Source organism: Haliaeetus leucocephalus, unplaced genomic scaffold (assembly GCF_000737465.1).
Source record: "Haliaeetus leucocephalus isolate CR32 unplaced genomic scaffold, Haliaeetus_leucocephalus-4.0 Scaffold0, whole genome shotgun sequence".
NCBI lineage: Eukaryota > Metazoa > Chordata > Aves > Accipitriformes > Accipitridae > Haliaeetus > Haliaeetus leucocephalus.
In genome coordinates this window covers 26,653,400-26,666,290 of record NW_010972436.1, presented here as the reverse complement: position 1 = coordinate 26,666,290, position 12,891 = coordinate 26,653,400, and the positions used below count along the sequence as shown (strand labels likewise).

Genomic DNA, 12,891 nt, shown 5'->3' with positions numbered 1-12,891 from the left:
AAACAGAGGCTCTCAACTGCTTGTTGCCTTTTAAATGAGCATTGTAGTAAATATATAGTGGGTCTGGTTGATTTTGGGGTTCTCGATGGTAGTGATAATGTCTTCTGCTTATCTGCCGCTATCTGCTCATCCCTTTCCTCATTTTATTCAGTTTTCATTCCAGTTTCAAAAGCAATATAGAATAAAGGAGAAAAAAAAATTGAGGAAAAGAATGCTGGCTCAAGAGAGAGAGATTAAGATGTTTTTGAAGTAAATGAGAATCATTTTTGGAAGGGGTGGAATAAATGCGATTCTTCATTTTTGTTTGTTTTCATCTACTCATTATAGATCTTTTTTGCATAAGCAAAAGGTTGGGATTCATCTCATCTAACTTCTGCCACGGAAATGTAGGGAATCTAGTCTAAAGTAGACTATCAGGTTCCCTGATCCAAAGGTCACCTTATCCCTTCCTAAGAAATGTCATGGGATAACCCACGTCCTGAAAGTGCTGGAGGCAGAAATTAGACAAGGAGTTTAGATTAGATGCTTAATGTTAGGTGCCTGTGGTTCAGTGGAAGGAATCTTATCCATATGTTTAACTAAACAAAAAGAAAGGCAGCAGAATACCAGCTCCCAGGAGTCCCTATCCATGTCTTACAAATTTCATTTGACTGTCCCGGGACTTGGCTATACTCTGCTCCAAGACTCACTCTGAGCCAACAGGGACTCAAGTGTTTCTGGAGGGCTCTTCGAGCTTGCAGGTGGCATCAGTGGAACTACCTGCAGTAATCTATTTAACCACTTGCTTGAATGAGGGGCTCATTCTCATGTTATTTTGTGGGGAGCTCTTCCATTTGCTCTGTGCAGCTGTGTAGAGCTGTGTGTACGTGCCAGAGCTGGAAGGGATGGAGAGGGTTGAGAGTTGGGTACTACTTCAGCCTGAACCATTAGGACCTGGATGTTAACAGTAAATGACATACATCCAATGAATTCGACTTGATTGCCTCTGTCCTAGTGAAGTTGGATAATGCTACAAAGGATTAGTCAATGTCTTTCAAAGTGAAGGCATGGAGAGAGGGTGTCACTTCCAAATCTCTCTACAGATGAATCAGGAAAAAAAATGAGATGACAGAATTAGACCTTTGCTGTCCATCATACTAAATTTGCCCAAAGGCCATCAGTCAGAGGCCAGGAATGCTACGAACCACATTTTGTGTGTAAGTGGTCACAACAACTGAGATGTACGTAGGATCAAAGGGTAGTTAAAATAAATTTGTGCACAATATTAAAAAAGAGAATGACAGAAGACAGCAAAAAAGCTCTTGCTTTATATTTGTTGAATTGAAATGTACTACAGAGAAAAAGATACCTCTTAAATTCAAATGAAAAAGCTATCTGATAGAAGAGTATGAACGTGCAAGTTTAAAATGATAACAGGACATCGAATAGATAAATAAATAAACGTAATCTTCATCATGGATTATGATTTAAAATATCCACAACAACATAATAAGTCCATGATTTCTCAGGTAAGTCTTGAGGCTCCGCTTATGCAGAAAAATGACTTGTTTAATTACTTTAGGTCAGATTCTGAATGCTAATGCTCGTATAAACTTCAGTTACTCCAGGTTTAAAAGGCTGTAAACCCAGTGAAGAATTTGTCTCCAAGTTCTTTAGATATAAGACAATATTTGCGTACAACTTGCAATGTTACTAAACACATAAGTGATTTAGATACATCTGAAAATGTTATCTATATGTCTGCGGATGAGCAGATTTGGTCCACCTAGAGCTGAGATCCTGAGTGTCTGTTCTGAATTACTCCATAGACTTCCCTCCATGAACAGTGGGGAAATCACAGGATGGTTCAAACCCCGGAGAAACACCGCCAGGACATGTGTGATGTGCCTCTCTGTTTACTGCAGGAGAAAACCCATATATCTGGCTAGATTTAATGTTGAGCTTTCACACAGCTAACATTAGATGATACTGACCCTGATGACCTGCACCATGTAGACAGAAAGGAGCAAGGCTGAAATCAGTAGAAAACCCAACTTGATTAACATATGATCTTGTTTAAATTAAAGAGTTTATAAATCCCTTGACTGGATTGAATCATCTTTCTCATGCAGCCTAGAACTTTTCCCAACCGCCTTGTAGAAGAGGAAAAGCTTGCTGTTTTCATGAATCACTGCTGATAAATACCCCTGTCATTTCAAAACTCCTACTTAAGAGAAAAGATTGCATACCTGAACACTCAGTGTTGCTCTGCACGAGTATGTACCTTAGAGGTAACACACAACACAACTGCTGATTTTTGTAGCTGGTGTTAGCCACAGGAGTCTGGTTACATGAGTCCCATCCCACCCTAATTCTGGTCTGAAGAACTGCACAAAAACTTCTGCATGAGCACCATGGAAATCAGGTTAACAAACTGAGTGCATGTAAAAGCTGTCAACAATAAGCACAGACAGCTTCGTGCTCCTTCTAAGACCCCAGGTAGCCAGTAAAAGCATTGCTCCCATGGATATCCAAAGCCAGATATGACTTGGAGGATTTGCTTCTCAGCATGTAGGATTTGGGACTGCTAAAAAGGACAAAGAGCAGCAGGTTGAAGCCAGGAAATATCCTGAGCCAGACGGACAGCATTCTTAGCAATGACAATCAAAAGATGGGGCACAATTTTGCTGAGACAACTCCAGATTCACCTGACACTAATATTTAAAGTCTTGGCTTGCGTTTGTAGCTCATAATGCACAAATTATATCTGAATATTCAGTGAACCGGTGCAGAACTGAGTCCCTCACCCTCCTGGCAGTCAGTGAGCGACACGGTCCGCTCTCTTTCCCTCTCTGTATCTTCGGCTCACGGCATATGAAATGCCACGGGTCTGTCAGAACACGCAGAAGCAGCCCAGTAGACGTTCTGGATCCTTGACATCACCTAATCACTTTAAAAGCTCATCAAAGCTATCTCCCAAGTTAGCCTTTACTTCCCACTGGAATCTTCCTCCAGTTTCTACTGTGAGTCTATTCATGGCAGTTTGCACATCATCCTTTTGTTAAATATTGGCTTAAACTACTCTTTTCCCTCCTTGATTTCACTCTTGCAATGGGGACTCTCACCTTCTCAGAGGTGGGAAGATACGGCTGATATCTGATAACAGTGCTGGTATTGTTCCAATGCATTTGACCAATACTGAAGGATTTTGAGTTGAACTACGCAAACGCACGCACGTGTTGGTGAGCTTAGCTCCACACAGGGAAGCTGCCGTGCCTGGGTGACTCCAGAAGTGGCACTACCCGCCTGCAGAGAGGCAGGATCCGGATAGCTCTGTTCTAGGTGGCTTGAAAATAGGAATATCTCAGAATTAATGATGAATTGCAGTCCTCGCAGCCAGTAGGCCCACTAAGCACAAGGAAGGGAAGTGGAGCAGGAAAGAGAAGTAAAACGCATTTATGAGGGAGGGGAAAGGAAAGCAGAAGTAAATTTAAAGCATCCGAATAAAAAAGGAGTTTGGCAAGCCCGAAACTCAGAAGGAGCTCACCTCGTTGAGTGGGATTCCAGAGCTTGGTTATTCCCATCCCCACCCCCTTAAGTCAATTAATCTCATAGTTGAAGCTTAAAAACTGCCAGTGCTAATTTTTACTGTTTAACATGTGCACAATGGACAATTTGCTTTTGGAGCAACTGTGGGAAACAAATCTCTATTACAAATGTTATCTTCCATGTATTGAAAGAAAGCTGGAACGCTCTGGTCAAGGGATAGCAAGTAATGGACATTAATAACAAAAGGTGTCAAAAATATTTTAATCTATCCTCCTCTTCACATGGTACTGATGAATGTCAGGAAATAATGAAAATCTTCTGGATTTGTGAATGGCATAAAAATTTAATGTCAAATGACATCAGGACTATGCTAGGCATTTTAAGGTTTCTAAATGCCACAAGATATTTTATCTTTTATTTACCATGAGACAGGATATTAGTCATTTGAAGAGCATATTCTCTGTTAGGCAGGAAAATCACATTAACTCTTTTTTTCCCAGTATTTCACCCTTTTCCTGCTATAAATATAAAAAAGATTTTCTCTTGCTCACAACTTGGTATAAGCTTTCATGTTCCTGCAAAGGGATCAAAGAGTAAGACATAAACATTAACCAGGTGATTGATTTCCTTGAAGGCTATTCAATGATACTCACTACTACACAGGAAGAGCTGCTTCACAAACTTTAATGGCATTAATTTTGCAACAAATCCTGCAACACAAGTGGCAATCTTACCCTCCCTTTATTTAAGACCATATCTGCTTTCCACATTTGTATATGATTGTACAAAGTGCATAGCTCAGAGAAAATCAAAGCTTTTGTTTTTGCTTTGGAAATGGCATCAGTTTCTCTGTTTACAGAAGAAGATGCTAGCATGTATGCTCTGTAAAGGTGGGATTCACTCATATTGTAAGACATTCACATCTGCCAGAGCCACTCAATTGATTATTGGTTAATATGTGGTTTATCAATGTTATTCAATTCATCCTGAAGCTGAAATCTGAAAGTCAGCTGAATTGCACCTCTAAGGAGCCTATTTCTCATCACTTACTGTAAAACAAGCTCAGAGATAGGTTTACATATGGAAAACTCTAAATGCCATTCCAGGTTAGAAATTATTTTCCTAAATACAGGTATCTTAGCACCGGTTGAGGAATCCTCATGGATTTCTTAGATCCCCCAGAGTATCTCAGATGGCACCAGATGCTTATCTTTAGGAAACTGAATGGAGCCCTCATGCAAGCCTACCTGCGAGTTTAGAGCCGGCATTTCTACTACACTCAACAGAAAATTTATTAATGCAGCAAATGACATCTAAAGAGCTGTTCAGGTTCCTACATATAGTTGTCTGTTGGCTGCACTAACTAGATTACTGTTGATATTAATGGGATCCCAGACACCTACCTCATACAGACACACCTGCATTAGAAACAGCAGAAATAAAGAGCTCTGGATCCGCTTTCTCCAACAAAGCAAGTCACTCTGTGCTTTACCATACTAAGTGAGGAGAAATAAGTATTTTCATGGTGCTGTTCATCTGATCTCCTTAAGTGGCTAATTTATGATGAGATGAATCATGCCCTAGCCATCACTGACCAAACCAGCCAGCTTTCCAGTGACTGGAATCCTTGGATGACAGTCAGATGCAAAAAACTACACTTAACTCGAGGGAACTCATCCAAAGCAATGTGAAATCCCCCTAGAAGGCTGCTGACGTTGCCAGCCTGCGAGGCTAGATGACATTTGCTGAGCTCACTGCTCACGGAACAGCACAAATGCCAGCAGCCACATTACAACATGGGTATTCTGGGAAGGGTCACGGGTTGGCTTGTGTTTGAGGCTCTTTCTTGGCCTGGCACATTGAGATAAGTGCACAGAGAGCCCAAGTGACACCGTTTGCTCTTGGTGAAGTCTGGACTTCTTCCAGAATAGGGACCATTCACTCGCCTAAGCATAGTTTTTTTGAGATACCCTTAAGCACCTGAGAGATCCAATGACACATGAACTATTGGAGAACTGCCCCATTCTGCAGGGGAACCTGGAGACCAGGATGTCCTAGGACACCTTGGAAAGCAGTAGTTGCCCTCAATGGGCAAGTTTATTGAGTCCCATAAGCCCATCCTACCACACAATTAAAGGCATCCCATTTTCATTAGCTTAAGTTCAACACAGCCACAATGACATATATATGATCAAACATATATAATACTTTCCTCATTGCTCTGCCCTGGTGGGATGAAGTAGTAGAAAAACTTCTTAAAGAGTTTTTTCTTCCTGTTTCCCTAACTCTGCTGGGTCTCTAAAACCCAGTGAGCGAACGTTGTGCTCAGGAGAGGATAGGGCACAAAGCATCAACAGCAGGCAATTATGCCACATGGCTGAACCAGTGTGCAGGGGTCTTGTCCTGCAAAATGTTAAATTACAGCAGCTTCTGCCTGCTTCCCCTGGGTGTTGACAGAGCAATGATGAACTACTGGGGAGTTCTGGAAACAGGGAGCTTACAGCACTAGGGTAGGACTTTGGGGATTTTGAATTTCTGCAAAGATTTTTGGTGTGGCCTGGGCCAAGTCATGTAATCAGCGTGTGCTGGTTAATCAGTGTTGTGCCCTGGCCTGTTAAACAGGGATCGTATTGTGTTGTTACTCCCATTCAAAATCTATCATAGGTGTTTGGACTGTAAGGCTGTAAAAGTGACACTTATCAGCTTGGTGCATAATCTCCAGTGCAAAAGAGCATAATTCTCGGTGGAGGTCTGCAGGGCTACTATAATAAAAATGGTAAATAATGACTATAAACTACCCGGAGACAGAGTCCTCTTGTTGTTGCATGGCCCTTGAGATCTGAGTTTTAAATTAAAGCTTCCCAGAACACCCTGAAGAGTGAGTTAAGCTACTTTCTCCATTAACCTTCCCTGCCCGTTATTTGCCAGGTTAATTTCTTGGCCCATGGCCAAATTTGCCATTTCAGCAGAAAAATACTTTATTATGCACAGTTTCAGCTTGTTTATTTTATCTCAGAGACTTAATTAATTATAGTGCTAAACTGTTCATTTTGTACAAGAAACACGCTATTACACAAGGTGATTCATTTTTCACCGTGCAACATCCATATTATTGGATTTCACCAGGAGCAATGTTCGCATCCCTATGATCCAGAGTAGTACGTGGTGCTGCAAAAAGGATAGCGAGGATGCTCTAACGGTTTGGGCATTCATGTATGGCTTGGAAACCTCCTTTGTCTTGTGTAAAGAGCTTGTTTCTCCCTCTGATTATACCAAGAACCTTCCCCTGTGATATGATGTAAAACCCCACAGGCAGTGAAGCCGTAAAACCATTTCAGTGAGATGAGCCGTCTGGTTTCACTTACCGAGAAAGGTGGTGAGGAATCTGAAGTACTTCGGGCATGGCCGTACCACAACTTCTCCCACCTCCGCTTCGGGCCAGCACGTGATGTTGTCCCACTGCCTTCTGCAACCTGGGGAAAAGAGAAAAGCAGCTGGTAGAACAAGCACGAGTGGTATCTGCTGGATGGAGCGGAGGAATTGGGGCAGAGCAGCTGTGCAAAAGCCTGTGGAGCCTATCACCTTGGTGCAGGCACCTTTTGGGAGGAAAGGCACAGAAATATTTTCTTTAAAGAGGTTGCTTTCAGCTCTCCCAGTCCCTGAAATTGAGCACTGGTGGTGTCTGCAATTTTCCAGAAATTGGTACAGAAAGAACAGCAGATCAGTGCAAGAACTGGGCACATCAGAGTTACTACAGAACAGTGCATTTTTTAGATGAAAAAGGCAGAAATGCCTAATTAAATATCTCTCTTCCTTGCTCTTATCTCTCCCTGTTGCACTAAAACACCTGGTCTGAACATGTGAGACATGCTCCCCTTCCTTCTCTGCTTCCCCCAAACTTCTGTCACCAGCTTTTTCTTCCCCTTGAAGTGAGATGATTGTGCAGGGGATGTGCTCAGGAGGAAGGGGACACTGATGACAATCAAGGGATCAGGAGCCAAATCCCTTCCCCAGAAGCAGTTTTTCTCTTTAAAAAGGGAGAAGGCACAAAACACTCCTGGAGGCTGAGGAGGGACAGTGCTGTCAGGAGATGCTCTCCATGGAAGGGTGGTGCAAGGTGGTACGCTCCCAGCAATCCAAGCTAGGAATGAAGGTATAACCACCAATGGAGCTAACTTCAGGGAGAAAACATAGGATTTTATTAAAATTCAGCATTTCTGAAGATTTTCTGGATAGAATAAAAACTTTCTTGGAGAAAAAACTTTGCATGTCCTTCCTACAGAGTTATAATATGTTGTTCTGATTTTGTCCTTTTATTTCTGCATTCTCAAAAGACATTAATGATATCACAGACATGCTGCACTGTTGAGTAATGTAACGTTAGCACTGAAGCCAAAAGGAGTTGGCAGACCTGAATTAAAAAAAAATAAAAAAATCCAATGTGTGTTTGCCTCAACATCTGTCCTGGTTTCAGCTGGGATAGAGTTAACTGTCTTCCTAGTAGCTGGTACAGTGCTATGTTTTGAGTTCAGTATGTGAAGAATGTTGATAACACTGATGTTTTCAGTTGTTGCTCAGTAGTGTTTAGACTAGAGTCAAGGATTTTTCAGTTTCTCATGCCCAGCCAGGGCACCTGACCCAAACTGGCCAACAGTGTATTCCATACCATGGGAAGTCACATCTAGTATAGGAACTGGGGGGAGTGGGGGCAGGGAATCGCTGCTCGGGGACTGGCTGGGTGTCGGTCGGCTGGTGGTGAGCAATTGCCCTGCGCGTCATTTGTACATTCCAATCCTTTTATTACTACTGTTGTCATTTTATTAGTGTTATCATTATCATTATTAGTTTCTTCTTTTCTGTTCTATTAAACCATTCTTATCTCAACCCAGGAGTTTTACTTCTTTTCCTGATTTTCTCCCCCATCCCACTGGATGGGGGGGAGTGAGGAAGCGGCTGCGTGGTGCTTAGTTGCTGGCTGGGGTTAAACCACGACAACGTCTTACATATTTTAGAGTTCTTACTAGAATTTTGAAAACAGTTTTTTTCCCCTTTAAATTTCCAACAGACAGGCATTTCAATTGCTGCCTAGGTTAGATAGATGGGTTATCAACAGACCCCACTTTTTTATAGCACCTCTGCTCTCGGTTATTTGTCTTGCCCCATTGGATTGTAACACTTCCCCAAATGTCATTAGCGCCTTGCTGTTAAGGTCAACAGCCTAACAAGGGAAACTAGAATATGAAGAAGAAAACTTTGAGAAAATACTTTTCACATGCAAGCAAAGGAAACTATGAGAACCACTGTCAAGCTGCATTTCTTGGTAATTATATCCCAATCTGAAATTCCTCCTTTAAATCATCTTTTACTACTTGAGCTAAGAAAAAGGCTGGTGTCATCATCAGTCTGTTCAGACAGAGGCAGCACGCTGTCTCAGATCAATAAAGAGAGCACACAGAAATGCTTTGAAGCTGAAAAAGAACCCTCAGCTCTCTTTCAAAGTTATTTTACGGGTTTTTCCTTCCTTCTTTCATGAGCAAACAGAACTTTTCAAATGAAGTCTTGAGGTGAGTTTATCGGAGCCTGAAAAATGAATAACTGACGGTATCTTCTTCATGCACGCTCTTCTGTAGCATTCATTAAAATTCAGTTTCCAGGTTTCTAATATCAGGTGCAAAGCTCAGTTTCCACAGCATCATACTTATCTGCCACCAGCCAGCAGCTCCAAAAGTGTTAAGATATTAGATATTCTGCCCATGGAAAACAGAGGATTTCATGAGAGGATCTTTCACGTTCTACAATCTTTTCCTCCATCATCCTCAATAAATTGTAGTGCACCTATTACCTCATGACAGGTTCTAATGCAAAATAAAATACAAGGTGATAGAATCAGATGGCTTTTTAAATGTCCTGAATTACATGCTTTGAGATTTTTTGTGATATGTGTCTTTTTCTGTGTGAGCATTTTTCACCACCACCTGTGATGCATTAAAAAAGCTTTTAGGTGTTCACTTTTGTAACAAAAGCTTTCTTTGATTAAAATAAAGTGAAGACATACAAGACTGGCCTTGCAAGACACACAAAGCGGATCTTTAAAAATTATTGCCCCTGTAAAGACCTCTCATATCTGCCTATTAGCTGTTCCAACACCATTCTTCCTTATTGACCCCCCCAAAACGTGCTGACAATATTTGTGCTGCTGCCTGGAAAGGTCCAGGTTTTACAGGTGGGATTCATATACCGAAATCTATGCATCTCAACGCCAGACCTGTAAACCTAAAGAAGCCAACGGAAACCAGAGCTCTGGCTGGCAGTTCATGTTGCTGTAGGATGGTTATCTAAAGTTCAGAAAATGAATCATTCTTTGGAAGTGTCCTCTTCTCTCCAATGACTAGAAGAGGACGTGCATGAGTAACTCGAGTTTAATGAATTGGAATGATACAAAGATTGATACCTCCAAGATGCTTTGCATTTGCAGTCCAACACTTGCTGCTCACCCTATCTATAGTCATCCCATTACAAAACAAGGCAAAAGTTTATGCCTGTCCATCCAAACCAGGACACAGACAACCTTTATCAGATAACCTTCCAAAAAATGGTTTTCTTTCTCCAAATCTGATAGACCTTACCCTGGCAAACTGCTGGGATCAGGGGGTTGGCAGGCAATATTCAGTCATTTCAGCATGACAGATCAATACCTAAGAAAAGTATCTGAGGGCAGAAACAGCTGCAATGTGCCTTTGAAAAAGGAAATCCCTCTCTTCCCTGTGGCATCACTTGGTCTTCATGGATGTAATAAAGATGACAAATTGTTTTGCCTGATCAAATCATGTTTGGTGATTGCTAAGTGCTTTTCCATTAATTAATTATAAATGTTGTCTTCTCCCTTGCACTCAGTATCTGCAGGAAGATAGGTAAAGGTATTTCTCAATCCTACCCAAGGCAGCAGGTGCAAATGAGCCATGAATACACCTACCCTTCAAGTCCATTTCAATTAAAAGTGCTGCTCTGCTCAATTGTTTGTTACCGAATGCCAAGGAATATGCACTGCCAAGGGCTGTGCTTTGCTTTGGAAAGGATTACAAGGGAGTCTGGAGAAGCAATATAAAAATAAGTGTGTGACTTTTCAAGAGAGTAGCATTTACCGTGTCCCTGGGTAATCAGGTACGCTATTTAAACTCTTGTCATTATAAGTGTGTGTGGGTATATATATATATATATATATGAAAGAGAGTCTTTTCCTTTTCAATTATTTTAACTGTGACTTCCAGACACTCAGCTTTGTCTTGCAGGTGCCTGGTAGATCATGAAGTGCTCTCTGGAGCCAAATATTTTCTTCTGGAGGGCTGCAAGGAGAAATCCTTCACGAGTCTAAAGAAGCTGCCTTTTAGCCTTCCTTCAGATAAGCAGATCAAACTGCTCATCATTGCACTATAAGCCACGCAATTAGTGTAATTACTAGCAGCCACCTCTCTCCCTCTTGAAGTGGGGTCCTGAAGTCTTGCTCAAGGAACGGGCTGGAGGCCGTCGGCCACACGCAGGAGCTCAAATCTTTACATCCAGCAGCTCAGCCTCCCTTTTTGCAAGCCAAACGCCCCAAGTGGAACCCATGGGCTGCATCAGCCTCAGCTGGGCTTTGGAGAGCCCTCTTCTAAGAGGTTCTGACTCAGAAGACGTGGCCGCAGACCACTGACACAGTCCTGGCTGCAGTGGGTGAGGAAATCCCACCGCAGCTGCAGAAGGTGGTAACCTTTTCCACTGCTTCCGCTAAACATGAATCAAAGCTCAGGCCCCTCATTTCCTCTCCCTTTAAAAGGTTAATAAACAGAAAACAGGTCAATCATCATGAGGCACAGGTATACAGTGGTTTGCAGAACTGGCAGAATAGAGCGCAAAAAACATTTATTTGAGTCCTATCTACACTTACAGCAAATACACGGTCAAAGCTTATCTAGGAAGCAGCAGAGAATAACTTTCCTTCATGAATAAACATGAGTTCCAGAGCTCTGGCATGGCTGTGAGGTGTGACTAGGTTTGGCTGAGGGAAGAAATGAATGGCAGTAGGCTGGTGCCAGGCACTCTCTTAACCCAGCAGAACTCCCAATTGAGGAAAAAACCCCTTTCAGCACATCTCTCATTCACACCAAATTCCCCCTAAGGAATGGGGTCACTCCTGGTCTTTTCTGAAGGACATTCACACACAGGGCTTTTGCTCTTTGAATCCATGTTCAGATGCAAAGATACCCGTTTGATGCCTGGGGTATCTCAGGATCTCTGCATGCCTCTCACTACCCACAGGTAGGTAAAAGCAAGGTAAAAGCGCAGCTTGATTAAGCCAAGCTGAGATATCACTGGGGACCATCACAGGCTGGCGTGCTTGCAATGAAAACTCCTTTTCACTCCAGTTTGCCATCAGCAGGCAGTTTCCAACCTCTCTGGAGTCAGGACTGTAAATAGCTATTGGGTGACATTCATTCTCCCACTGACCAGCTCATGCAGAAGCACAGCCTAGGTGCTCACCCCTGGTTCGCCCCGTTTGGTCTCGTTACAACCCATTATCATTGCATCAACCTTCTTGTCCCAGTTGAGCACTAAGCTTTTGCCTGACTGAAGAAAACGGAGCCCAAAAGATGGTCCCTGCAACAATCTACTAGCTCAATTCCAGACAGGCAGCTTGAAGTCAGTCACAGTAGAGGCTAGGAAAACCCATCACGAGTCTTGGGTTACAACTACTGCCCCAGACTCCAATGAGCAGAGACTTCCTGAATCAGGGATAATCTTCTATTTAAAACTTAAAAGTTGCACATAATAATAAAAATTGCCTTAGATATAGATCCTTTTTCTTCCATAAATCTTTTAAATTAAATGAAATTTGATTTTGCTTCTGAATTCATGGAAATTTTTAAAATTCACAGCCTCCTGGGCCAAGGATTTGCACAGTTCAAGTGTCCACTGAAAGAAAAAATACATCCTTTTCTGTATTCACTTTGAAACTGCTCATTGCTGATTTCATTAGGAATTGCCTAGTTCTTTTACAAAGACAGAAATATTCCTAACCTAACCACAATATCCCTTTCCCTGGGGAGAAAAACCATAAAATCCTCTTTCATATCCCTCCTCAGGCATCTCTTTTTCAAGCTGATGTGTCCTAGCCCATTTAGTTGCTTCTAGCATGAAGGAAGTTCCCTATCATTTCTCCCCTGTATCTTTTGTGTTTTTAATTCTACCCCATGCTGCCCTGCCCTGGACTTGCAGAATAGGGTTTAACCTGATTTTCCTGTGACAGACTGGGTTTGACTGGGGCTAGCTTGGCTCCAAGCTTTCACTAAATGAATCCTCCCACCCTTCCCTGCAAAATTCAACCCT

The 12,891-nt window shown here is 42.2% G+C and overlaps 1 protein-coding gene across 2 annotated transcripts in view; it reads right to left on the bottom strand.

Moving 5' to 3' along the window:
* VIPR1 (vasoactive intestinal peptide receptor 1) overlaps positions 1-12,891 on the bottom strand; it is a 75,804-nt gene that overhangs the window by 48,918 nt on the left and 13,995 nt on the right. Inside the window, exon 2 of one of the 2 annotated variants that reach the window (XM_010561299.1) lies at positions 6,894-7,001. The exons of the other annotated variant lie outside the window; for it this stretch is intronic. Within the exon in view, the coding sequence (XP_010559601.1) occupies positions 6,894-7,001 (108 nt within the window). The remainder of the gene's footprint in view (positions 1-6,893; positions 7,002-12,891) is intronic. 2 annotated transcript variants of the gene reach the window in all.